Source organism: Rhinolophus sinicus, chromosome 1 (genome assembly GCF_057876585.1).
Source record: "Rhinolophus sinicus isolate RSI-liver-muscle chromosome 1, RSI-T2T, whole genome shotgun sequence".
NCBI lineage: Eukaryota > Metazoa > Chordata > Mammalia > Chiroptera > Rhinolophidae > Rhinolophus > Rhinolophus sinicus.
Genome location: NC_142501.1, coordinates 135,991,379 through 136,018,629, shown reverse-complemented (window position 1 = coordinate 136,018,629; position 27,251 = coordinate 135,991,379). Strand labels below are relative to the sequence as shown.

At 38.4% G+C, this 27,251-nt stretch overlaps 1 protein-coding gene across 3 annotated transcripts in view; it reads right to left on the bottom strand.

Annotated features, from left to right (window-relative positions):
• Nucleotides 1–27,251, bottom strand: part of CORIN (corin, serine peptidase) — a 199,978-nt gene that overhangs the window by 22,524 nt on the left and 150,203 nt on the right. For all 3 annotated transcript variants that reach the window (XM_019741053.3, XM_074324644.2, XM_019741052.3), the window contains 6 exons: nt 24,282–24,513; nt 20,722–20,867; nt 19,856–19,963; nt 12,471–12,584; nt 10,489–10,599; nt 9,278–9,407 (listed from right to left, as the gene is read on the bottom strand). In XM_019741053.3, the coding sequence (XP_019596612.2) occupies nt 9,278–9,407; nt 10,489–10,599; nt 12,471–12,584; nt 19,856–19,963; nt 20,722–20,867; nt 24,282–24,513 (841 nt within the window). The remainder of the gene's footprint in view (nt 1–9,277; nt 9,408–10,488; nt 10,600–12,470; nt 12,585–19,855; nt 19,964–20,721; nt 20,868–24,281; nt 24,514–27,251) is intronic.

Genomic DNA, 27,251 nt, shown 5'->3' with positions numbered 1-27,251 from the left:
CACGGGCCAGTGAGCTGCGCCCTCCAAAATTAAATTAAAGATAGCAAGCTGCCGCTGAGTTGCCGGAGGGGTGGCCAAGTGGCTCTGATGCTTAGAGTGCGAGCTTTCAACACAAGGTTGCAAGTTCAATTCCTGCATGGGATAGTGAGCTGTGCCCCCTGCAACTAAGATTGAAAATGGCGACTGGACTTGGAGCTGAGTGGCGCCCTTCACAAGTAGATTGAAGAACAATGACTTGGAGCTGATGGGCCCAGTAGAAACACACTGTTCCCCAATATTCCCCAATTTAAAAAAAAAGAAGAGTTAAAAAAAAAGTATCCCGCCACACACTGAAATAAGAAGATAGAACTTACCCAGAATTCTGAAACATCCTGATATTCTGAAAGGAATGATATATTTCAAGGCTTATGGGAGCACTCAGATCTCTAGACAATTTGGCCTATTCTTGTCCCACTTTCATCAAATAATTTGGTGTTTTGTAACAAGGTATCTCATGCTTATGTCGTGATTATGATGGAAATGCTTACTTTAAAAAATGAAGATTAGCACAAATACCTGCAAACTAAGGGTGTCTTTACTTTTGACAGCAAGAGAGCAGTGCAGGACCAAGGGTTAAAACTGACAATTATGGGTTAACAAGGTGGAATGGAAATGCAGACAACACATTCGTGTTGTAAACATAGAGCCCCTCCCTCAAGGAGCTATTATTTTAATTTGAGGAAGAAATTACAAATGTGAAAAAATAACTCCCGATACTGATAAGTGCTTTGAAGAAGATGAAAGGAGCAAATAGTGAGTGACTTGGTAAAGGTGAAAGGTGCTTCAATAACGTAGGCCTTTCTAAGTAGTTGATGTACGAGCTGAGACATAAATGATGAGATGGAGGTAACCAAGTGAAGATCTAGAGACCAGCATTCCAAGCAAAAGGAACAGTGAAGGCAAAGTCCCTGAGATGGAAAGGAGAGTGCAGTGTTTGAACACCAGTAATAAGGTCAATGTGTCGGAAAGTTTAGTGGAGAAGTGGAGAGTGCTAGGATATTGGGTAAAGGAGAAGGACGCAGGGACCAGATATGCAGTGTCCTACAGGCCAGAGTAAGAAATTGGATTCTGAGTCCAAACTGAATGAATATAAGAAAAGGCCAGTGGGTTTGCCAAGTAGATGATATCTTCGCTGATCATCAGTCCTGCCTTGGAGGCAAAAGGAAGCCAAATTGCAGTAGGTTGCAAAGACAACATGAAGAACATACTAGATCAGAGGTTAAGTCATCAACAGGAGTCTCCAAAATGAGGATGCCACCATGTAAGGACTTCTAACAGAAGTAACACCATCCTCTTTGGTCAATTCTTCATGGATCACTCAAGTTGTAAATCATCTTTATTTTCCCAGGACCCATTCGTATTCATGTCTAATGGCAATGCTATATTCATTGTGGTGACTGGGAAATCTGATGCGTTCAGCAGAGGAGGGAGATTAATTCTTCTCATTCCAAAATCTTCTTCCTCACAATTACCCTGATATTTTTAGCTGAAAGCTGGGTCTTGAGAGTACTTAATTCTGGAGAACCCATGGAAACCATCTTTGATTTTATAAATCAGAATGTGAATCAATTTTTTAATGGTGAGCTTTTTTTTTTAACCACAAAATAGAATGTAAGAGAGTTTTTAAAAATGTAATTAATTCAGGACCTCACATAGTTCCATTCTAGTTAATAATGGTGAATTTCTCTACACCACTGAGAAATTTCCTTTAATTTCATAAATTATTCATTAACTCAACTGACAGTGTGAGATTCCATTTGGTTACAAATATCCAAATTCTTGGATATGATCATGCTGTTAATGATCATACAGAAATGGCCTTAGGACAACTGGTAAACTTACCTTGCTTTATTTATTAAAGCCTCATACACAATGGTTCCATGGAAGAACTTAAAAACCACTTCCTCTTTCTTTAGGATGTAACACTTTTTCAGGAAAAATATTTGTCTTCCTCACCTCAGAATAGCACATTCCAGAAAACACTACACCCACACATTGGACTCTCTCACCCAGGCAGTCATTAAACCAGCAGCTTCTTGGAAATGGGTAGGAAATTCATTCCCTGTGCCCAAGTTACATGTCTGCCAGAAAAACTACAAAGCTTCTGTGTGAAAGAAAATAACACTTTAAGAGTTTGCTTCAGCTGAGTTCTACTTAGAACGTGCCAAGTGTCTACTTATCACCCAAATAACATTTCAAAAACTACAAAAACACTTGGATTGTGGTCCTGCATGATAAATTTTCCCTACCCTCCACCTCCTCACTGCTATCTCCTTGAAAACCATACAATGATAAGAGCACAAGGTGGTAGTAAGACTTGCCACAAAACTCCCATGTAAGCAATACTAAAAAGGATTTGTGTTTAAGAAGTTGGCTGGCCACATCCGTCAGGCCATGTTTATTGAATAACTAGGTGCTGTAGGGGATCTATTCCTAGTACCCAGGAGGCCCCTTGCCCTTGTTCGGACTTGCATCCTGGCTCTGTATTTTCTGTGACCTAGCAAAGTTCCTTGACCTCTCAGCCTCAGGTTCCTCATAGGTAAAGTAGATGTAACAATATTACTTATCTTAGAGGATTACAATGTGGATAAATTGAAATAATGTATATAAAGCATTCAGAAAAGCCTGGCATATAATTAAAATTAATCATTATCATTTTGTATAACCAATTCTGGGAAATAAGAGGAAGACTTAAAAAACTACAGATGACATAGGACATTGTGGAATTAAGAGATAAATTATTTAATACTAATTTTTAAGTACCATGGAAAGTTCAAGGGAGAAAAGACCAAGGAGATGAGAAAAGCTTCATAGAAGTCATGGGGCTTGAGAGAGGCCCAGAAGGATTTGGACAGAATATGTAGAAAATGATGGCTATATGGACGCAGAGGAAGAGGCTGGAAGTAATATGCCTATGGAACATAGATAGAGGACAAACCAGTCAGAAAGAGAAGAAATATATGAAGGGATATGAAGTCGCAGAAAAATGAACTAAATTATGGTGTGTCCACCAGCTGGGGAAAATAGTACAAACTTACTTGATTAAAAAAATATATGGAATGAAAGAAGTCTTTGACAGATAATTATTTATTTCTGCCTTTATCCATTAGGGCTTCTATGACACAGTACTATAGACTGGGTGACTTATAAGAAACAAACTTATTTCCCACAGTTCCAGAGGCTGGGAAGTCCAAGATCAAAGTACCAGCAGATTTGGTGTCTGGTGAAGGCCCCACATTCTAGTTCATAGGTGGCCGTCTCCTTGGGAAGGCACCGCAGAGCTCTCTGGGATCTGTAAGGCCCTAATCACATTCAGAAAGCTCCACCCTCTTGACCTAATTACCTCCCAAAGCCCCACCTCCAAATACGATCACATTGGGGATTAGGATTCAACATATGAATTCTGTGCAGGTGGGGAAGACACATTCAGTCTATAGCAATTGAACCTGATGTTTCTACTATCGCTGGTAGGGCTCTATTAGGAATTCAGCCATGGGATAGTGAGTGCTTCCATGAAAACGGAAGCACCAAACTGCTTCCCCTACCCGCCTCTGACTACATTTCTTTGTTCCCCTTTGCAATGAAATCCCTCAAAAAAAGTGCTATATTTATTCTGTTTTATTTCTTGTTATCTCAGGCTTTTGCTTCCTCACTCCACTGACACTATTCATGCCAAGGACATGCACACTGCTGAAACCAATAGTTGGTTTTCAGTCTTCATTTTACTTGACTTCTCAGCAGTATTTGATAAAATTGACCATTTGATGGAATTGATATACTCTCCACTTGGTTTCCAGGATATCACATACTCCTACCCCACTGGTTGTTCTTTCTCATCCCCTTTGGCTTGCTACTTCTCTTTTCCCATGTTCTTCATGTTAGGACTCAGCCCTACATTATTTTCTCTATCTATATTCACTCTCTTGGTTGTGTCACCCAGTCCCATAAATCTTTATATCATCTGTATTCACGTGACTCCCAAATACATATCTTCAGCCGAGACCTATATAATAAACTCCAGACTTGAGTCTCATAAACACCTCCATTTGGATGTCTCATAGACATCCCAAACTTAGTATTTCCAAAACAGAACTGATCTTTCTCCCCAAACTTGCTCCATTCACAGTCTTCCCCATTCAGTTTATTTATAGTCCATCTTTCCAGTTGCTCCAGCCAAAGTCCTTTACGTCACTGCTGACTCTTCTACTTGTTCACTCTTCTCAACCCCCAACAGCATCCAATCTGTCAGGAAGGCCTGTTGGCTCTACTTTTAAAATATATTCAGAATCAAACCATTTATCACCGTGTGCTCTGCGAATATACTAATCTGAGTTGCCAAAATCTCTCACTTGGGTTACTTCAGTGCCCTCCTAACTAGTCTTCTTGCTCCTATCCTTGCCCTCCTCTGCCTATTCTCAATACAGCTGGAGTGATCCCTTTTAGTCAGATAAAGGCTACAGTAAAAAAAAATAATGACAAGTGTCGGAGAATTTATGGAGAAATTGGAATTTTCATGCATTATTGATGGGAGTATAAAATGGTGCAGCTACTTTGGAAAACAGTTTGGTAGTTATCTTAAAAATTAAACATAGAGTTACCATTTGACCCGTAATTCTAGTCTTAAATATATACCCAAGAGAACTGAAAACATGTTCACACATAAACTTGTACTTGAATGTTCATAGCGACATTATTCATAAAAGCCAAAAAGCGGAAACAACCTAAATGTTCATCAATTGATGAATGGATAATCAAAATGTGGTTATATCTACACCATGGAATATCATTCAGCCATACACAGGAATGAAGTGCTGATACATGCTACAACATGGACGAACCTTGAAAAACATTATTCCAAGTGAAAGAAGCCACACAAAAAAAGGCACATATTGTACGATTCTATTTGTGTGAAATGTGCACAATAGGCAAATGCATAAACACAGAAAGTAAATTAGTGTTTGTCAGGGGTCAGGGGAAGGAGAAGCAGGGGGTGACTGTTGATGGGCATGGAATTTCTTTTCCAACTGATGAAATGTTCTGGAATTAAACAGTGGTGATGATTATACAACTTAGTGAATATAATAAAAAGAACTGAACTGTACTCTTTTAAAGAGTGAGTTTTATGGTTTATGAATTATACCTCAACTTTTTAAAGCTGACTACAAAGTTTTGAGCTTCTTTTCCATGGTTTATGTGTACAGGACCAGCAACCTGGGCTAAATTTACTACTACAGAGATCTGAACCTGTCTTTGAGCTTATGGAAGTCAACCAATAAGGAAACCATTGGATTAAATAGTTCTTAGGTGACAAATGAAACCTGAACTTAGAAACTTTTTCCTGGGAGTAGGAAAAAATTACAATGTAAATCCTTATACTAGGGACTATTAGGTTATATAATAGCTGCTGCCTTTGTGGTTTTGCCCAAGACACAGAAATATGTTTCAGAAGGATGTTTCTTCTATTGACCAACTCTACAAGAATAGGGCATACAATCAAATTGCAACTAACTCCATAAAGGAATTTCTGCCCAAATGATACAGCCTATATCTAGATGACCTAACTTTACATAGAGATAAAGCTTGTGAAGCCAAGAGACGCAGAGAGTCACATACCCTTAGACCAACTTCCTGAAATACCAGATGTCTCAACTGAGCATTTGGTAAGTATTAGGGGGCAGTCTAAATTCTGATTTGTATTGTTGATTAAATAAACGTCCATATGTTTTTGATACTGGACATGCAGGTAGCAAAGACCATACACTGTCATGAGAATTTAGAGACTTGATTTATACCCTTGTCTAATCAAATAGTCATCATACTTTCAAGCTGGGGTGAACTCTAGAGATACCTGCAGATGAGGGTAAAAAGTTTTCCAGATTCAGCAAAGAACTCAATCTTCTCATTTGGACAAGCACTTAGTGGAGAGCCTTACATTTATGCTATTAAACATGGAAGGCATAATTTGGGTCTGAAAAACTCTAAGTGCAGGTGTTTTTAATCAGCTGCCTCTATCATGAAAGCATTTCAGTAGAATCTTTGAAAGACATGTAATTTGGTGTACACCTGCATTTTTTATGAACTAAGCTCTAAAATGTACCCCCTCAAGTAGATGAATGACCTATTTGGAGTTATGGTGTGTTAGCTTTGGATACTGCACTGCAATACTTTATAAATATTTACTGAATGAATACATTAATAATTTAATGAATTTATGTTACAATATCAAGATAATATTAGAATTGAATATTTTTTCTTATGTAATTTTAATAGGAATGTTTGTGTTATGTGAAACATTCTCAGATGACAAAAAATCTGGATTTATTTTCCTTTTCTTTTCTTTTTCAATATGTTTACATTGTTTTGGCTTTTTTTGTTTTTGTTTTTGTTTGTTTTTAATTTTATTGGGGAATATCGGGGAACAGTGTGTTTCTCCAGGGCCCATTAGCTCCAAGTCGTTGTCCTTTAATCTAATTGTGGAGGGTGTAGCTCAGCTACAAGTCCAGTTGCCATTTTCAATCTTTAGTTGCAGGAAGTGCAGCCCACCATCCCATGGGAGGGATTAAACCAGCAACCTTGTTGTTGAGAGCTTGTGCTCTAACCAACTGAGCCATCCGCCCACCCCTCCAGCAAGTCAGCGGCAGCTTGTGGTCTTCAACCTAGTTGTGGAGGGCGCAGCTCACTGGCCCACGTGGGAAATGAACCAGAAACCCTGTTGTTCAGAGCTGGAGCTCTAACCCTGAGCCATCTGGCTGCCCTGAAGTTATTTTTCTAACTTTATGTTCTTGGTTGTTTGCTCATATATCTTCCCCACTGCATTAGAAGCTCTTTGATGATGTTATTCACCTTTGCATCCTCCATACAATGCCTACTCCAGTCTAAGACCCATTAGCAGATACTCAAAAAATAATGGGAAGGAGATTCTGAATGGAATTAGCTGGGATTGTTTTGTAAACTTTGGAGGTATAAGGACAGGACAGTGTAGTGGACACTTTACTCCAGAAGCTGAGGAGAACAGCTGTTCCCTCTCCCTTTCCTCTGGCAGCTGGAACGCAGGTCAGTGGCTAGTCATGGCCAGATAGACCCTCCTGTTAGGGACTTTGAATCTAGAGAAAATGACTCAAAGGTACAGGATTACTTCAAGTTAATTTGAGGCGTCAGTGGCAGATCTGAATTAGCACTCCAGGGACGCTGCTAACAGAGCAGCTTCTTAAGCGGCCCATCTCCTCAGCAGGAATTTGGTCTCATCTTGCCCATTATCTTCATTCCTGCCCCAATCCGGCTCTCCAGATTTCTGTCAATTCATAAGACACCTAAGTAAACTGAAGAGTAAATTTGAAGGTGATCAGAAAGTACAAAAATACTAAGATTACCTTTCCTACTCATTTCCTTGGAAGACTTATCACTACTTACCCATTAACACAGTCAAACAGTGGTTATGGTTTTCCAACCATACTGTTCTCTCAAGGTTTTCCTAACCCTTCTGTGACATAAAGTTATCTTTTTAAAAATCTGAATGTCAATTTATATTTTAAATATCTAAAAATATCTAAAATATTAAAATGACATCTTTCCACTATATTAAGGAAATGGGCAAATGGAGTAAAGAGATTCTCTCTTAAAATCCAATATGTACACAATATAGCCAAAAGGGGAAACCACAAAAATGTCCATAAATGGATGAATAGATTTTTAAAAGTGGTACATTCATGCAATGGAATATTATTCAACAATAAACAGTAATGAAGCACTGACACAAGGATGCATAAAAAAATTCACAACATTGTGAATATACTAAATACCATTGAACTGTACACTTTTAAAAAATAGTTAAAATAGTGAATTTTATATTTTGTGTATTTTACCACAATAAAAATCTTAAATCCAATATGCAAAAAATTAGAAGAGACATAAAGTAGAACATTTAAAATAAGATCCCTTCTATTTGTGGTAGAACAGGATGGCTTGTCATAGGAATTTTTCTGGTTGTAAAATCTTTGTAGTTCCGACTTCCCCTCAGAACTCTCAATGGAATTATCTGTCATTATGTAATCAAGTTTTCATATTAAGAAATAACCTTGAGTCTTGATGAGAGGAAAATAAAGCACACTCAAAATGCTTTTCATTTATCTCCATCAAATCATATCCCGTTTCATTTATACACAATAAGGAAGTTGTGAAAATGAAGTATAATTTCATGGATGTTGGCAAATATAATTTTTCCACTTGGGCCAAGTTTAAAGTTCTTTTATTATATATTAGCATCAGTTACTCAATTTTCCAAAGATGTGGTCTTTACATGGGAAAAATGAGCTGAGAATGCTGGGATTTACATAATTCTTCAAACTGGGATGACAAAAATGCTAGTTAGTTAGTTTCTATCCCATAACTGGATGGCTCATTATTGTAAAATTGTTTCAGGTTTGCTCAGTGGAATCCTGGGAAATGCCATCTACACAATTTTTTATTCTAGAATTTTGTAATTTCTTTATCTTTTATTTTTCTCATATCTAGATTTCCCCCAAATGTTACATACATCAGTAATAGAAGAAGAAAGAATACACATACACACACACACCACACACACACACACACACACACACACACACGCACACTCACATGTATATTCTAGGACCCTTCAATTACTGCTTTCTATTCCTGATAGAACTGAAAAAAGAAAAACCCACAAAACAGCAAGTACCCCACTTTCATTGTATCTATTTCAGTGTGTTTGTATCAAGGCCAGAGTGAGTGTCTTTTAATTCTACTAAGAAGAAAAAGTGGTGAACAATGTCCTGATTTACATGTCCTGCATTACTTAGGGTAAATTGAAATACCAGCAACTTCAAGTTCTATTTCCCAATTTATTAAAAAACCTATGTTGCTTAAAAAGGAATTTTCAATAACCACTGGGGGAACTTGCAACATTTTCCCATCCAGGTTCCTCAGAGGAAACCATCTTAATGATTTTATAAATAATAAACGCATTTAATTTCAGAAGTACTTAAAGTACAATTACTTCATTTACTTTTAGAGGTTTCATCAAAGCAAGCTTTCAACCCAGACCCTTCAGAGCAGGTGCCTGTAATTAAACGCGGTCCCCTCACCTGATTCATTTCCCATGCTGTGGAGGGCTCTGTTTGTGAGGTTCACTCACCGTGCAAGCATAAGGAAGATATTATTGCCAAGTTCTGTGAAGCCCTCTGAGAAATTCATCAGTGCTACAAACTACTGACCTTACCCTAAACCCATCTGCTTGCAGGCCAGCCGACTCAGGGTCTCCTGCCACCCATCCCCACACACGTGGTGTGCTGTGGCAGATCTGTGAGCAGTCAGGAATGAAGAGGAGTTTGCATTTTTAGAGAGGGTCACTGAGAAACAAAAAGAGAAAAACCTTAATTTAAAACATTTCCTCTCATGAAACCAAATCATAACTTTGCGTGCCTTTGCTTCACTTGTATATAGTCATTTTTATTTATTTTAGTTAAGAACCATTTGGTGAATACCTACTCTGTGCAAATCACTGCTCTCAGTGTGGTGGAAGACTGAAAAAATGAATTAGAAATGTTCTCTGCCCTCAAAGGACCCTGGGCTCTAAAGAAGAGACAGGTAGTTCTTATCTTTACTTAGAAGATAGCCAGAGGCAGGGTCCATTCCCACGAGTTTACCTAGTGATTTGCATAATTATAAGGAGCTAGTTAGTTGTAACTTCATATCATTTCCTTTCAAGAAAGCACATAAAAATTCAAGTGAGTGATAGTGATACTAATTTAGGAATAATTTGGTATATGCACTAATTCCTATTTGATGAAAGAACATTTTCTGTTACTTAATAAACCATAGATCATTTGTGAGCAAAGAATCACAACACACATGATAACTAAGATTTGGCCAGATGATGCAAAGGACTGAAATAAGGGGGAAGTGGATGGAAGGAGTGATGAGTATGGGATGACAGAATTAATCAAACTCAAGATTACAAGCTGCAGCATTGGAGGTACTGATGGGACATGCCTTTAAGTCCTGTCCATGTAAGGGAGCAATAGTTACAAGTCCCATTTGGATGTGGAACATGAGTATAGGCAAGAGAGAAGAGCCACTTTAACATCCTATTCCAGGAGGTGTCAATAATACAAGAATGACAGCATACTGATAATTGTTGAAGCTGGGTGATAAACTTAAAAATTATATTCTGGCAGTTGTAAGGTCATAACAATTTGAACTCAATTTTTTTTTTACACAGAATATAGACAATGCAAATAGAGAAGTAAATTTGGGGGCAAATTTTCTATGAGTTGGAAACATATGAATCACCACCATCAGCTTTTGCAACAGTAGAACAAAATAGATGACCTTGGTTAGTAAAATCCGGCAAGTCAGTTAGGGTTTATTTAGCTTAAATGGCTGACACGCACTGCAGTGCACAACACATGGCAGAAACAAGCAGCTTACCACAGTCCCATTCGTCTGAACTGTCTAAGCAGTCAGCCGCACCATCACACCACCGGTCCCGTGAAACACACTCGTGGTTTGCACATTCCAGTTCATCATCTTGGCAAAATGCTGGTATGGGAGACAAGGAACAAGAAGACAGAAACATTTTACAGATAAATGGGATTATCACTAACATGTACATTGTCATTGGCCAGCAGGACCATGGAAGGAAGAAACTATGAGGTCACTGAGGCCTCCAAACAGGTGCCAAGACAGAATAACAGCAGCGGTAAAATCTCATTTCATAGATGTTAGTCCATACACATAGCAAGCATTTAAATAGAATTACTATCTCCAGCGACTAGTCACTAGAGTCTCTAGTTCTAATGATAGGACTGAAAAAGTGGTACCAAGAACAGCAGAAATACTAAACATTAGCTAACAGGGTTAAAATCTGAAGTGTCAGGTGATGACACGGGGGATGAGCAGACTGAAGTCTTCACCATGGGATGAAAACCAGCGATGTCCACATACAAGGATAACATTTACTTTGAAAAACCTCTACTATTAAATGATTTTCTGAGTCACTTCCTAATTCTCTCTTGGGTTTTAAAAAATCATACTGAAACTCCTTGGTTGCCTATCTAGCATCTGTCTCCTTTCTTCCTCCTTTTTTGAGGAAAACCGATTTTGTTTTCAAAGAAACAAAATCCCCACTCCATCCCTAGCTCTAGAGGAAGATTCTGACTTGTTTAAGTGGGACATTGGCATTTTTCTGACTACAATTGTTTTTTTGTTTTTTTCTTTCTGAGTGCAGTTATTAGTCCAAGAATAAACATGCGATGCAAGATCAGGGTCTCGGCCTATGGTGTTGTGGGTTGTGCTTTGCAAGATAGTTCCTGCCCAAATCCTGCTGGCCAGCTCATGTGTCCTGCCTAGCCTGGGACAGAGGCAGCCTGAAGAAATCAGCCTCTTTCTCTAATGGGTTCTCCCTAAGAGGTGCCTCTTTTTGCATTTTAGCTGTTTAGTTTAGATGGTGTCTTTTCTAATCTACACAAAGGCTCCTGACTGCTAGCCCCTGACTGGGACCCTGCTCAAAGCTGGCCAATTTGAGTGAATACCTAATTGATGTTCGAGAGATGACGGTGAGGTTCTCGCTCCTTCCCACTGATATGATCAAGAAAGCATGGCACCCCACAGGCTTTTGGGATCCACTTTTTGACCCTGATGGGAGCCAGTCTGAGGTCAAGCCTAACAGAATCACAGAAGAGGTGCTAAACTCTTGCATCCAGCCTCAAGTATCCTTCCTACACTTGACTCTCTATGAAAATATGGCATAGATGGCATAGATGGTAATAAAAGGTAATAAATGTCTTCATTGTTTAAGTTGGTTTGAGTTGGGCTTTCTGTATCTAGTAGGTAAAACGTCTTAAGAGATATAATTCTTTTTTCTGATTCTCAAAGTCGTGGCCATTCATTTAGAAAAGGTAGAAAAGATAGAAAAGCACAAAAACTTAATAACCCCACCACCCAGGGATTATAATTGCAAACTTTTTCTTATGACCTTCTGATATTTCTCTGTAAGTGGGTAAACGTACTTTCAAAACTCAGGACAATAATACACATAATACTTTATATTCTGTTTTATTCACCTAATGATACATAACGAACCCAGGGGAAATTATTCTTCTAATTAGATTTTTAATGTTTGCATATTATTTCGTTTTATGGTTGTATTATATCCCCTACTTATGGGTATTTATGGTGTTTTAATTTTTTCTATGTTATAAATAATGCTAGGATAATATTATTGTGCATATATTTTACACATGTTTGACTATCTTCTTGGCACATATTCTTACGAGTGGAGTTTTGGTCAGAAGGTCTGAAAATACTAAAAGCTTTTAATATATATTTCCAACTTTCTAGCTTATATTCAAACGAGAGGTAACTGATGTTTAAAATAGAATGTGTGCTGACAAATTCACGTAGGCACTTACAGCAGTTTTTTTCATCCATGTTATCAGGACAGTCTGGGAACCCATCACAGATGAATGTGTATTTCAAACACTGTTTATTGGATGGACATTCCCAAAGATCTCTCTCTTTACAGCCTGGAGACAGAAGAAAAGGTCATTTGCAATAGCTGTGGAGGTGAAAATAAAGATGAATTTGATCAAGCAATGTAGAAAAATTATAACATAAAGCATGATTTTTCTTAAAGAGTTTTGACTCCTGTATATTATGAAAAACATAATTTAAGTAGAAATGCTTGATAATCTCTGTACTGCAATATAAATAGTATAGCTCTCCTAAGAAAAGATCGAAAGTGACAGATGGGAAATGGGAAACAAAAATGAATAAGCAATTGTACATTAACATTCATCTTTAGCTGTTCCTTTTGCTCTCTGAGTCAATTTGCCAACACATAAGACTCCTCGATAAAATGATGAGTTATGCTTTTAAGCAAATATGCCAAAACCTAGTGATTTCCAAGCATATTATCTAAAAATTTCAGTCAACAAATGCAAAGCCATTGGAGAGTTTAGCAAAAGAGGCTCCTTCCATGCTAAACATCCACAAAACTAGTTTAAGAGACAGACACGAAAGCCATTCCTTTAGTTACGTAGCCAGAGATGTAAGGTTAGAAACTATCAATTAACACGGAAATGAACACAATTTGCACCAGATCGAGACTCTAAACTTGAACTGTAATTGGCTTATAAAGTACAAGCATTTGCGATGAACTGGCTGAATGCCATTTGAATCAAATGCAATGTGTTGCATGTCTGCTAACATGTGCCAAAAATCTAACATGTTTTCGTCCTCCTGTTGGATCCATGGCCCTCACCAGGCTGTGAGGTGCGTGATGTGATGGAAGACACCACATGGCATTCATCTTTGGGCACCCTTCACCCCTGCTGCCTAGAACCGCGGCTCGCCCTTGGCAGGCCCTCAACACATGTGTATTGTAAATGGAACTTTATTTCATGTAAGGGACAAAAAGTCTCTCTCATTCCCAGGAAAAGATCATTTAGTTCAAGGGGAGTGAAATGCAAAACAGTGATCCAATAAGGAGTTTCTTTAAAAATTGCTCATTCTCGTATGACCTAGTACAAATAATTCAGTGAAATTTCATAGATGATTCACTCAGGTTTCTTGGAATCCATTAAAAGAAAAAAAATCTGCTTTTTTCAAAATTCTTATTAAAAACAGTTATCCAAATAAGTCACTAAAAGAGAAATTTTTACTATGAGCTCCAGTTATATTTAAAGTGTTTCGCCATTCAAACTATAAGAAATAAATAGTGAGAGCCCTTTACCAGCTACACATTTGGAATGGTCTTAGGCCCAGGGTCATCTGCTTTTGGAAGTCCTGGGGATATTATTTGGAGTTTTCGGCTAGCAGAGGCTACAGACATCACCTAGAATGAGGATACAGACATCACATGGAATGTTCTGACAATGATAGTCCCTGAAGTCCCTGGAGATCTGAGAAGGAGCCTGAATTCTTCCCTCCATGGTCCAGCTCCCGCCACAGGGCACATATGCCCATTCCACCAGAGAGCGAGGGAAATCCAGAAAGAGGTCTCAACATCCCCCAGTGCCCGCCCAGCTCTGGGGGCTGCTTCTGTCATCACAAACCCCACCACGTGCCTGTAGAGGATGAGAGAAAACAGCACGAGTCTTTCTGACGATTCACAGACAGGGTACCCTTCCTTAGAGTACACAGAAGAACTTGGACCTTTGGAATGAGCTGAAGAAAGACCACGAAAGTAGATCCTCTGAGCCCTGCATCCTCACGAATAATAATGACAATAAGAAGAGACAGCACTTATTATCCACTATAAACCCACATTCTAGCTATGAATGTTAATTCTTGCAGCACCACAATGTCAGTATACAATTGCCATTTTACAAATGAGGAAACTGAGATTTAGAGAAAATAATAAATTGCTCCAAATCCAGCCTTGTTGAGAAAGATTCATCAGGGATCTATGTGCGAGTCTTTAGTCGCAGCCCTCCCTAAAACGAGAATAGGCATTATGCATAAGGGGACACAGTGCGGGAAGCACAGTTGTATGTAGAGTCTGACGCATGCATTTGAATCCTAGCTCCAATCTCACCAGCTGTATGACATTGAATGTGTTCCTTAACTTCTCGGAACCTCAGTTTCATATCTTTAAAATAGTGATAATAATGCCCACTACACAGGGTTGCTACAAAGTTTAAATGAGTACTCTATAAGCGTTCATTTACTCTTCTGTATCTTCTCTTTTCTAATAAAAGTTCGTGTGGCCTGAAACCTTCTTCTGTGTGGACTTATGGTAAGCACAAATGAAGTAGGATGAAAAGGTCAAGACTTAGTCACACAGAAGACAGTATTATTTTGTGATGAAATCACCCTCTCTTTAAAGTGACATGTGTTGGTGTAATTATGTTTTAAATGTATGTTTTAAAAGGAAAAGGGTATGACTCCATTAAAAATTAAAAGTAGGTATGGATGGGATGGGATGTTTAATGCAGCGGTATGTTACAAAACCAAAGAATGGTTAATGTCAGAATAACAAGCCTCCCAGCACAGAGATAATGACAGTGATCGCTCATTCAGAAAGTCTGAGCAGTCCCGAGTCACTTCCCCTTTCAGTGCCATCTCACGTCATCCTCTTCAACATGTGCTGGCCTATACCCATAAAGATGCAGGATGAAGGAATACAAGGGGCTTTAAACTGTAGGCGGGGGGCCCCTCAGTGATTGTGATACTGGAGATAGGGACATGCACCCCCAAACAAGTGCCACCTTCAGAACAAGGCGCCTCCCTGCTTCTCGTGTTCGCTATGCAAAGCAGACTTTACCCAGCTCGTGCTGTGGACAGGACATGCCAGACTGCTCTTGTCTGCCATAAAGAAGACCTTGGTCTGTCAGAGACAAGAACAAGTCAGACAGAATTCCTAACCTCAAGGGAGACCTCTGGGGTGACCTTAGAGGGATCGCTTCCTGAATTTCTTAGCACCATGGCAGGTGGGCTCTTGGTTATTGCTTTCTAAGCACTGAATAAGGCATGTTATAAGCATTCCAAGCTGTGGAGGATAAAGTGGGTATTCTCTGCATTTTACAGGTGAGGTAACTGAGGCCCAGAGAAGTTAAGTGAGTGGCCAAAAGTCACACAGCCTCTAGGTGCTGAGTCAGGATTTAAATCCAAATCTAAGTCTATGCAGAGCACTCTGCCATTCAAGGCTGTCTGCCCAAGACACCAAATAAGATAGCGAAGAGTTAACCAAATAGCAAAATATCTAAAGGGAAGGAGAACATCTCCCCCTTAACATGGAAAAATTAAACCCCACTCTGTGATCAGAGATCAGTCCTGAAGAGTCATCCTGAAAGCACATTTGTGGGTATGCCACATGACATGGACACAATGATTCTCACTCTGTCTTCTGCTAGTCACAGAGCAAGAAGCCAATGTCTTTTACAAGCAAAAAAGACCAAGAGATATAAAGGCGTGGAGATAAGCTATTTGGAGTGCTAAAAACAAACAAACAAATACAAAACAGTTAAGCTCTTCTTTGTGAGACGTTACACAAATACTATTAAAAAGTCCAAACAGGGGCCGGCCCGGTGGCTCAGGCGGTTAGAGCTCCATGCTCCTAATTCCGAAGGCTGCCGGTTCGATTCCCACATGGGCCAGTGGGCTCTCAACCACAAGGTTGCCAGTTCAATTCCTCGAGTCCCGCAAGGGATGGTGGGCAGCGCCCCCTGCAACTAAGGTTGAACACGGCACCTTGAGCTGAGCTGCCGCTGAGCTCCCGGATGGCTCAGTTGGTTGGAATGCATCTTCTCAACCACAAGGTTGCCGGTTCAACTCCCCCAAGGGATGGTGGGCTGTGCCCCCTGCAACTAGAAAATGGCAACTGGACCTGGAGCTGAGCTGCGCCCTCCACAACTAAGACTGAAAGGACAACAACTTGAAGCTGAACGGCACCCTCAACTAAGATTGAAAGGACAACTTGAAGCTGAACGGCACCCTCCACAACTAAGATTGAAAGGACAACAACTTGACTTGGAAAAAAAAAGAAAAGTCCTGGAAATACACACTGTTCCCCAATAAAGTCCTGTTCCCCTTCCCCAATAAAAAAAAATATTTAAAAATAAATAAACAAAAGTCCAAACAGACTGAAAAAAAGTCTTTTGGAAAACTTTTAAAATCAGTCTATAAAACCCACAAATATCATAGCCAGAGCTTTTCAACACAGCCTACAAGAATTTTGACTCCAAGAAAAAAGTTCAGGTTATATTTAAAAATTTTATTTTATTTGAGTCCAGGAGGTGACCAAGGGTAGATGACAAAATGATTTTGAATCATTTGAAGATAAACAAAAGCACTTAATGATACTCAGGCATTGGTATTGTTGCCGATATTCCTCCCTATGGTGTAGACCCTTTTTTATAGAATAGTGATCAATTAGTAATTGTGATGCTGTATTCATGTGATAAAGGGTTTTATTTCTACAGTATATATATATATATATATATATATATATATATATATATATATATATATATATATAAAAGCTATTTTATCTACATTCTCATTTAATTGCCCCATTGAGAAGACTTGCTGCTCAGATCACAACCCAGGCACCACCTTGCTCCCGCTGGTACCTCAGCCAAATTGTGGTCAAGGTTTAGCAAGACGGTTAGCAAGAGGTGTAGCAATCTCATAAATTCTAATCTATAGCATGAAGAAAAGCTCAGAAATACAATTTGATTATTATTTTCTGTAGCTCTCCTTCCTTTTATGTCATTCTAGTTCATTTCTTTGCCCCAATCTTTGCCCTTTTCTCCATTGCTTAGATACCAATGCTTTGAAATATCACATTGAAAATCAACTTGTTTCATCAAGTTGCTAGTTTTACAGACACCTCCATCTATATAATATACGTTCAGTGAATAACCATCCACCTTCAAGACAATGAAGGGCTTTTGTACTGACACAATGCTGAGTCTACAAACCACTCCCATTTTTTAGGCTTCCCTCCCATGAAGCAATTCAGGAATGATGTGTTCAGATTTGCATCATTCTTCCAAACACTTGGTGAAAACACTTCTAATACTAACAGTGTTTTCAATTGTTGTTTACATTAACAATTATAGAATCAAAACAACTTCAACAACAAAATTTTACAAGAGACTTCAGAACATTGTCCATTGCTAAATTCTAATGCATATATTTTAAAAGTATATTTGTTAATGGTATGCTTTGGCCACCATGTTTTCTTGCTGCAGACGTACCAAGAGATACAAGGCAGATTTCTAAAACATCAATTATTTTATAACTAAATCAAATAAGTCTTGCTTCCAGGGGAAAATGCAATGTTGTTAGAAGTTCTGGGAAAAACTGAAGATGTGTGAGAGTGAATAGTTAATTGTCACATTATTGAGTAAAGCCCAAACATTTGTCTTCAACTCCACAATGGACAGAATAAATCAGAAAGACATGAAGATTACGGTGAAACCCAGCTTCACTGGAACAGGTATTTTCATTACTAGATGCTATGCCCATGCAGGTCCATGAAAACAGAGACAAACTAAGCAAGCAGGCAAAATGAGAACTGGATGGTTTCCCAATAGTACTCCTGTAAGCCTTCCTCCACATAACTTCTTTATTTGATTTTGAGTGTCATGTCCACTCAGAGCATCAGACATGCCTATTCAAATGTATGCCTGCCTCCCAAAAGGAAATGTATGTAAATTTTCTATTATCAGTAGCTTTGGAAAAGGTAATGAGAGTTTTCTCATAAGGTAATGCTGCTGGAGCAATTAATATAACTCCAAATGTATCTATTTCCTACCCATTTTTAACTTTCTTTAACTCGAACTCTCGGGAGTGCCATCAATATTTTGAGAGTGTGCTAGGGATTAGACAATTTATTCTATGATTCTGGTATGCCTTTGATTGCGTAATTAAAGTATGGATGAAAACTCATTACTTAATGAGAAACCTGATATTTTAGGGTCATTTAAACCCTATAGTGCTATGAATTTCATTTTTGCAGAATATAGTCTAGAACTCAGAACTTTTAGTCTTGGTAAACCTCTTTTTTCTTTCAAACTAAGCTTCCATATTTCTCAAATATTTAGTCTCTACTGCAAATTTAGGTCTAGCCATCCCAATAGAGTACCATGTAACCTCTTTGAATCATCTAAAATAATCCACTTAAAACTGCATCTCAGAATACCATGCATAACCCATCAAAGTCATAGTTTAGCAAACAAATCCAATATATTCTCAATAAATCACTTATATAAGAGATATTCAATGAATTTTTATTTATTTCTCTATATAAAGACCACAAACAAGCCAACAATAGTAGCTTCTCAAAACATTGAATGTTCCTAACAAAATTATCCCTGGTCATTACCCATCACTCTGACAGCTCTAATTTGCTAGAAGATGCACTTGTCCATATTTATAGCAGCTGACAGGATTCCAGTTGATTGCTTGTGACATTTTGTCTAGACCAGAAGGGCAATGTTTACTATGGAAAATTCATTTTGGAGAGAAAGGTAATATTTCTTACCTAAAAGGCCAAAAGGATAAAATGATTTCAAAGATGGTTTGCCTTATGTGCTTTCAATGGCAGAAAGTATCAATATTTTTTAAGCAGAAAAAAACCCAAAATAATCATAACCAAACTTTTCTTTGGATAGCCCTTCAATCATTTTGCTTTACTACACGATATTGTTTAGTAAAGAGCATTGTCGTTTTCTATGCCCAGACACATTCTGAGGTTACCAATACAAAGGTTTGCAGGGAAATGAAATGGAAATTAGCTCCACTTAAATTACTATTGGCATTTCTGGCCTTTCTACTGGTGATTTTGGAGCTTAACGGCAGAAACGTCAGGCAGAATTTTATCCTTTACCAACAGAGACAAAATCAGAGAGGGCATGAAAATAAGTCCCAATTAAATTTGAACATTGGAATCTGAACTCTGTGTGTATCTAGATGCCTATCTAACAACATGGGAATCATATGCAAACACACTATTATTCTGACTTCAAAATAGAATACAGCTGCTTTATAATATCTAATAATAAAAACAATTCCTTACATCAGTGAAGTGTTCTCTTTTTAAAAAGGGTTTGCACATCTATCATCAAGGTTATAAACAGAAATATAATATAGAGAAAGTCCATAGAGTTCACAGGAAAAACATCAATCATGCCTTGCCATTTGATAATTTAAGAAGAAAATATATTAGCATTCAATTCTAATCACTACTTATGACGATCAGTGAATAGTTGACATTTTTTTAACACAGTCTCTTATCTTAACCAGTTATTAGTGTACATTCAAGAAAAGTGCCATCTCGTATACACACCACAGTTTTCTTCGTCACTGTCATCGTCACAGTCAGGCTGGCCATCACATCTTCTGGAAGCCAGAACACACCGTCCTGAGCCACACTTGAAGTGACTAGGTGAACATTCTGTTTAAAAACAATGGGCCACATTACTGTCAATAGACAGAAAACCCAGAACCATCATCTATTTATGTGTGGGATGTGGTCGAGAAGCTACTACTGAGGGTAAGGATGGTCCACTGCCAAGCTGAAACAGCCAAAATTAACACGGCTTTCTTCTACCTGCTTATCAGCGTCTTCCTCCTTCATCCGTGGCATCATCTCTCCAGATCAGCTGTTCAGTGTCTTTACACTTTCCAGGAATTAACTGTCTTCCTGAATGGACACCCTAACAATGGCCAGAGCCTAAAATGTCCTGTGGAGTGAATGCTTCTAACTACCCAGCTGCCCTTCACGTATCAAAATTGTTTCCCATCCTAATCTCTCCACCAGGGAGACAGGTGTCCGATTTTATTTCTCTACCTGAAGATCCTGTATTGCCATGATACCTGACTGCTTTGCATGTGAAGGACCACGGTCTGATCATTATCGTCAGGACGCCTAGAATAAAAGCAGGATCCATACACAATGGGCTCTGTGAGTTAACTGTGGTTAAAATGAATACCTGGAATATTAAGTTCATCTCTGCAGTTTATTTTTAAAACGAAGACAGTGTCTAACAAACAGATGAGCACCAAATTCTTCAAAGCAATCAAGCTCTTAGATTCACTCACCTATCTAGCCTGATTGGAAATTACATAGAGAACAGCAAAAATATATCAAAAAAGGGAGCTGATATATTCATCCATGTTAGAGACCCCACTGAAATTAATTTAAAAATGAACCTTCCACATCTTCATCAGGCATCAGGCAGGTTTGATTGTCTGAATTTTCCTCTGGAAACTGATTGCAATATGTGTCTTCGGGCCACTGTAGGCCCACGATCCCAAGCACAGACTCACAGTGCTCTTTGGCGTGCTCACACAGTGCCCTAAAAGAGAAAGATAAAACATCAGAAGCAGAAATCGCTACATCTGAGATATACCTATGTTAGGAACCTATGTAGGGTTTTAATACTGTGTGGGTGGGCGTGTGGCTATGGTGTGTGTATTTGGGGTGTGAGTATGTATGTGTGTGTTAACCAAAATATATAGATACATAATAGGTACCTGGGACACCCAAACAAGTAATATCTCTACAAAGGGAATACGTTCCATCAACATACTACCATCGACAGAAACTTCATTGCAGAAATATAGATTTTGTTTTGTTTTGTTTTCTATTGAAATACATTTGACATGCAATACTGTGTAAATTTAAGGCATAAAACATGTTGATTTGATATGTTTATATGCTGTAATAAGATTGCTGTTGTAGTTCTAATTAGTAGAGTACCTCTATCAAAATGCAAAATTATCATTTCTTTTTTGTGGTTAGAAGAATTAAGATCTAGACTCTTAGTAAGTTTGATGGCTATGACACAATATTGTTGTCTGTATTCACTACACTGTGCATTAGATCTCCAGGACACATATGTCTTCTCGTTGCAAGCTTGTCCCCTAAACTACATCCAGGACACAGATTGCCTTCTATAGTTTGTCCTTCGCATTTTATCTTTTGTTTTTTCAGACAGACATATTCTCCAACATTTTCGTTCCAAGCAGGGAAGACCCCAGCATCAATTTGGATAGTCTGCCACCAACAGTTGTGGAATCTCTAGGACACCCTCAGCCTCGGAGTTCTCTCCCTCCGCTGACCAGCCACGTGAGCCATTTCATGTGTCAACCTGGCATACCTAAGGCAGTCATTGCCTCTATTCCTTCAACTTAGACCAACATTGTTGAAAAGCTTGGTACTTCTCCCAAACCCATCTATGTTAAGCTCAAGATGATTAAAACAAAGCTTGTTTTTGTTTTTAAAGAAAAGATATACGTGCTAGGTGCTTTCATGTGTGTTCTCACTTGGACCCAGAATATTTGTAAATGGAGGTATCAGCATGTCTCACAGAAGATGTCTTTACTTCCTAAGAGAAAAAAAGCCAAAACCAAACAAGGTGTTGCCTATATATCACCAAGAAATTAGTTAAATCGGTTTTTTTTTAAAGTAGACATAACCAAAGTAAGTTCTTAGGCAAATTTCTTAATGCCTTTCAAACACATTCTTATTTCTCAAAAGTTTTGAACTTTAAACTGTAAGTTAATTTCAACAAGGTAGGGAATGGTTACAATTGAATGGCGAAGTTTCAGAGAAAGCTCTGTGTAGATTTAAGTCTGTATCAGGCAGGACATAACTCAGTGCTGGTTTAGCCTAGGAATTTGGAGAGACGATAAAGCCATGACATTCCCATATAAGTTTTGCAAAAATGTAGAGCTCAACAGTGTTCAGTCATTTTCTGTTTAGCTGAACAATTTTGTTGCAGATTTATAAAAAATGTATATAACTCAGTTGCTGCGTATATTTTAAATTAACCATATAAAACTGAATTTATGTGAAAGATTGTATAGTGCCAGATTCTACCACTTCTTACATTTCTTCTATAAAATGGAAATAATACAACATGCAGGGGCTCTAGTCTTACCAGACTGTGTGGTGCTCAGCCCTAGACAGCGGCCCTGATGGTGGGGACTCCCTCAAAAGGTAATTTTGAGGGTGAGATGGCTGAACTACTTTAAAGTATTTAGCACATAGTAAGGGCTTGATAATGGTAGATTTTTCATAACTTAAAGACTCATTTTAAGATCAATTAACAGGCTTGACAAAAGCAACTATGTATTGCTTTATGAACATATCATTGTATTATTCTCATCGTAATATTAAAAACATTCCTTATAAATAAATATCAAAATGTTTAATTCGTTTTGATAGCCACTGAAAATGAAAGATGTATGTGTATGTGTAAATCTAAGAAACGGAACTAAAGTATCTAAAAGAAGTTCACCAAAATGTTGACTGAAATATGTTTCAGTCTCAGCTTAGGAATTTTAATATGAAACTTAAGCCCTGAAATGATAAATTATATGTGAATATAAATTTGTTTCAGAGAATGCTGCATTAGGGAAATTTTCATATACATACAAAAAGAAAGTCACATATAAGAATTTGTTAATTACTATCAAAATCAATTATTCGCTATCATTGACCTTAGCAATAGTGGAATAACTTTTTAACATAAAATTGATAGATGTTTTATTAGTAATACTTTAAAAGGCATTTAACAGAAATTTTCAGAACTATATTTGCACATGCCAACATTAAGTTTTACTCTATTTGTATAAATTGCTCAGTTCCCCAAGTCATTTTGAAATTTTATTGTTTCCTGTTCCAACTCTATAGGTGCCCTTACCTTGTCACCCGTTTGAGATTTGGTATACAATTTATTGTTTTCCCATCTGTCCTCTGTATTCATATTATTGCTTTTTCTTAAAACTCTAAGTGACTTCTGATCCTAACATATGGTTTCCACAGTTACCAGTCACATGTAGACAAGCACATCTGTAGATTCACCCCTTGATGTAAAACAGCCCTGGGAGAGCAGCGGCCCACCTCCAAGACAGCCATTTTGTATATGCACGTCCTCTGACACATGGCATAAGAGGGACCAAACTGTCACGAAAGAGTTGTGTTCCTGTCCTATCATCAGAGCTACTGTTTATTCAGGGCTCATATAATCAATTGGAAGCACTCCACATTTATTCACATTCATTTAATCTCACAACAACCAATACTATTCTGATTTTACAGGTAAAGAAACTGAGGCTGGGAGAGACTGAGGAATCTGTCTCAGGCTATCCAGCAAGTAGAGAAGAGCCAGAGCTCGAATCAGACAGTGGACTACATGGTGATGCTCTTAACCCGTAGGATATCATTCATATCTTAAATCAAGCTGCACCCTTGAAATGCAGGCAGAATTTCATTCAAGCAGGTAGAAAATCGTCAGCAACATCCAATCCCTGTCCAGCCTGGGAGGCTTGTGTCATGTCTCCTTCAAGCAACTTCTTGTGTAATGTCTCCAACTTTTGAGTGCTGTCAGAAGGCAGCATTTTAATCACATCAGTGTTGCCAGAAAAAGAGGTAATAACTATACTCCTTCTTCTGTTAACTCACATTTTAAAAAACACTTCTTGATCAACCAAAATGACACACACGTCACTTTATTTGATTAAAGTACATGAATTATTATCAAAGACAGTTCCTACCATCCTTGTTTAGTATGTACTTCAGCAATGAATTCTCACTCAAGTAGTCATGTTAGAATTCCTCCTTCTTTACCTTTTAAATAGGAAATCTGTTAAATACAGAGAGCTTCTTAGCAAACTATGCACTTTGTCTAAAGTCAAACTAAGTCTTCATTCCTTTGGGTCTCTCTGAGGGGAAGAGGATGCTTAGGGGCACCCCATCATATTACCTGCAAGGGGGGATACGTTGGCTTGTATTCACGTCACACTTGGGTACCAAGATGGTGCAAGCAAAGAACATGAGGTATTTGTAACAGTTGGTTTGAACAAGTGCAGGGAAAAGAGAGGACTCCCAGCTGATGGATGCTTCCTTTTGAGTCCTGTGGCCAAGGTAATTCGGATAATTTGTATGGTTGTAGGGCAAATTCATGCAGAGTTCCAATGTAATTGGTTCACATTGACCTAACAAGAAAACACACATACAGACACACATATGTATTAATTTCGCATATGAAACAATGTCTTAAAACCTTATTATAAAATTGAACTCTATTGTATCCTTTCTCTTTAAAGTGGCTAAGGCTAGAATGCAAGCAGTATATAACATTGTTATCAAAAGATAAATACTTTAGTTAATAAAGTGCTAAACGAGGATTTATTTCTGTATATGTGGTTGCTAGCACAGTACCCAGTACTCATGTCTTACAAAGTCTTTCTAATTTTTTCCTCAGCTCAACTAATCTGAAAGTGATTCTCTTTTATGATTCTTCTCACCCACTTAATTTGTTTTCTTCTTCTGATGTACTCATTACTTCTAAACTAGTACATTCTCCATAATCTTCATAGCCATTATAAAAATGAATTTGGCTAAGTAGGCAATTACATGATTTTTTTTTCTACATTTTATTCTTGATCAATGGATTTAAATATAAGTTTACAAGATGTCAGGGCCAGAGGAGGCTGAGATCTGTTAGTTATCCATTGCCAATCAGATAAAATCCTAACCCATTAGGTTGGCATCCAGTGATATTTCACAGTCCAATTACACCCTAAGTTTCCAGCCTCATTGCCTGTGACTATCCCACCAGCAGAATTTCCTTGGCAACACCAGATATTTTAAGAACGCATGCTTGGGCAACAAGATGGCTCAGTTGGTTAGAGCACGAGCTCTGAACAACAAGGTTGCCGGTTCGATTCCCACATGGGCCAGTGACCTGCGCCCTCCACAACTAGACTGAAGACAATGAGCTGCCACTGAGTTTCCAGAGGGGTGGCTGGATGGCTCAGTTGGTTAGAGTGCAAGCTCTCAACAACAAGGTTTCTGGTTCAATTCCTGCATGGGATGGTGGGCTGTGCCCCCTGAACTAAAGATTGAAAACAGCAACTGGACTTAGAGCTGAGCTGCGCCCTCCACAACTAGATTGAAGGACAACGACTTGGAGCTGATGGGCCCTGGAAAAACACACTGTTCCCCAATATTCCCCAATAAAATTTATATATATATATAAAGAATCATGTTTTTGTGGGCACTTTTATTTCCTCTCTTACCCCCTTCTTTTCTTCACATACTTGTAATCACCCCTCAAGTGCAGTCATGGTTCTAGCTGCCAGGTGCATATAGTACCCACTTCCTGGAATGATCCTTTCCCATCTCCCCACCAAGCTAACTCCCCCTTGGCTTATAGGACTTAGCATGAACACCTCTTCCAAGAAGTCTTCTGCCCTACCACTCTCCTCGACCTACTCCCAGTATGAGTTTCTTTTGAGTGCCATCGCATCTTAGGCATGTTTCTGCCATACAATCATTACCCCTGCTGCGTTCTTTACTTACTTGCCTCCCTCACACAATTTGGAGATTTTTGAGAAACGAGACTATAGTTTTTGATCTCAAAGTCAGCACCTAGGACAGTGCCAGAATGAAGGAAGGAAAGGAGGGGGAGAAAAAATGTCAGGAACTATCCGAGGCACTGAAAATATAAAAATAATAATAAAAAAAACATAGATAGTCCCTGCCACTGAGTCACTCCACAATCTCCACAGGAAGAAAGACATAAGTTCTGATAGCTATAGTAGAACTCACGTGAACAGGCTAGAATAGTGGCATTGGACAAATGGTAGGAGCCCAGCGGGACAAGAAGGCTGGGGAAGCCTTCCAAGGATCAGTGGGGTTTGGGCAGGTTTAGGGGAATGCGGTAGAAAGGCCCCCTGTTCCCTCTCTGTCCAGTAGACGTGCCACATTCCTGGAGATGAGAGAGGTAATCGAGCAGGAATCTTCGTAGAATCAGCCCAGGCTGCCTGAATACTCCATCCTTTATTAAGAGTTCTTATTCCAATTACATTTAATTATTTGACTAAGAAGTGGTATGTATGCCAACAGATTAGCAATAGGAAGTGGGGTGAAATATTAAAACAGCTCTAGGACTACTTCTCAATTTAAAGACTCTGAGGGCTTCACAGAGATTAAGTGGATAAAGAGGGTGACTTTGGCCAGATGGAAAGTGCTATGGACAAAGTGTAATAAAACTCGCAGTTTACTGGGGAAGACATAACACTATAAAGTTGGCACAACCTTGAAGATGAGTACAGGGTGGAGAGAAGAAAAAGCGAGGAGGTATGGATTTGGTTCAGTTTGTCATTAACTTTGATTTGTGCAAGAGGAGGAATATTTACATATTTTGATTACAAATTATTTTTTTTAATGTATGATCTTCTTAACAATAAAAACAATACAAAGATGCATAAAGAAAAAGTTCATCATCTTCCTAGTCTCCATTCTCTCACGTTCACTCAAAGCCAGCAGATGGGTTGAATGCTTCCATTTCACTGCTCATCTCTATATTTACAAGCATTTACACACATAGTCAGATTTGTGTGTTTGTTTTTGCCAAAGTAGAATTGTACTGCTATTCTTCAACTTTTTGTTGCTTAATTATTTATCATGACCATTTTCCAAGTCAGTAAATACAGTTCGACTGTGTATTTTTCCTAATTTTTAAAATAGACTTATACTTTTACAAAACTGGGATCATTCATGAAGATTTTCAGTGCAGTCTTTTTTTCCTTGCATATGTCTTTACTTTCTCTGTCTTCCTCTGCCAACCTACCAAGTTTTAACTTTTTATCGGTATATTTCACTTAGTTGATTAATAGAAATATCACATGGATGATTTTTCTCTCTTTTATGTGTGGAGAACTTATTG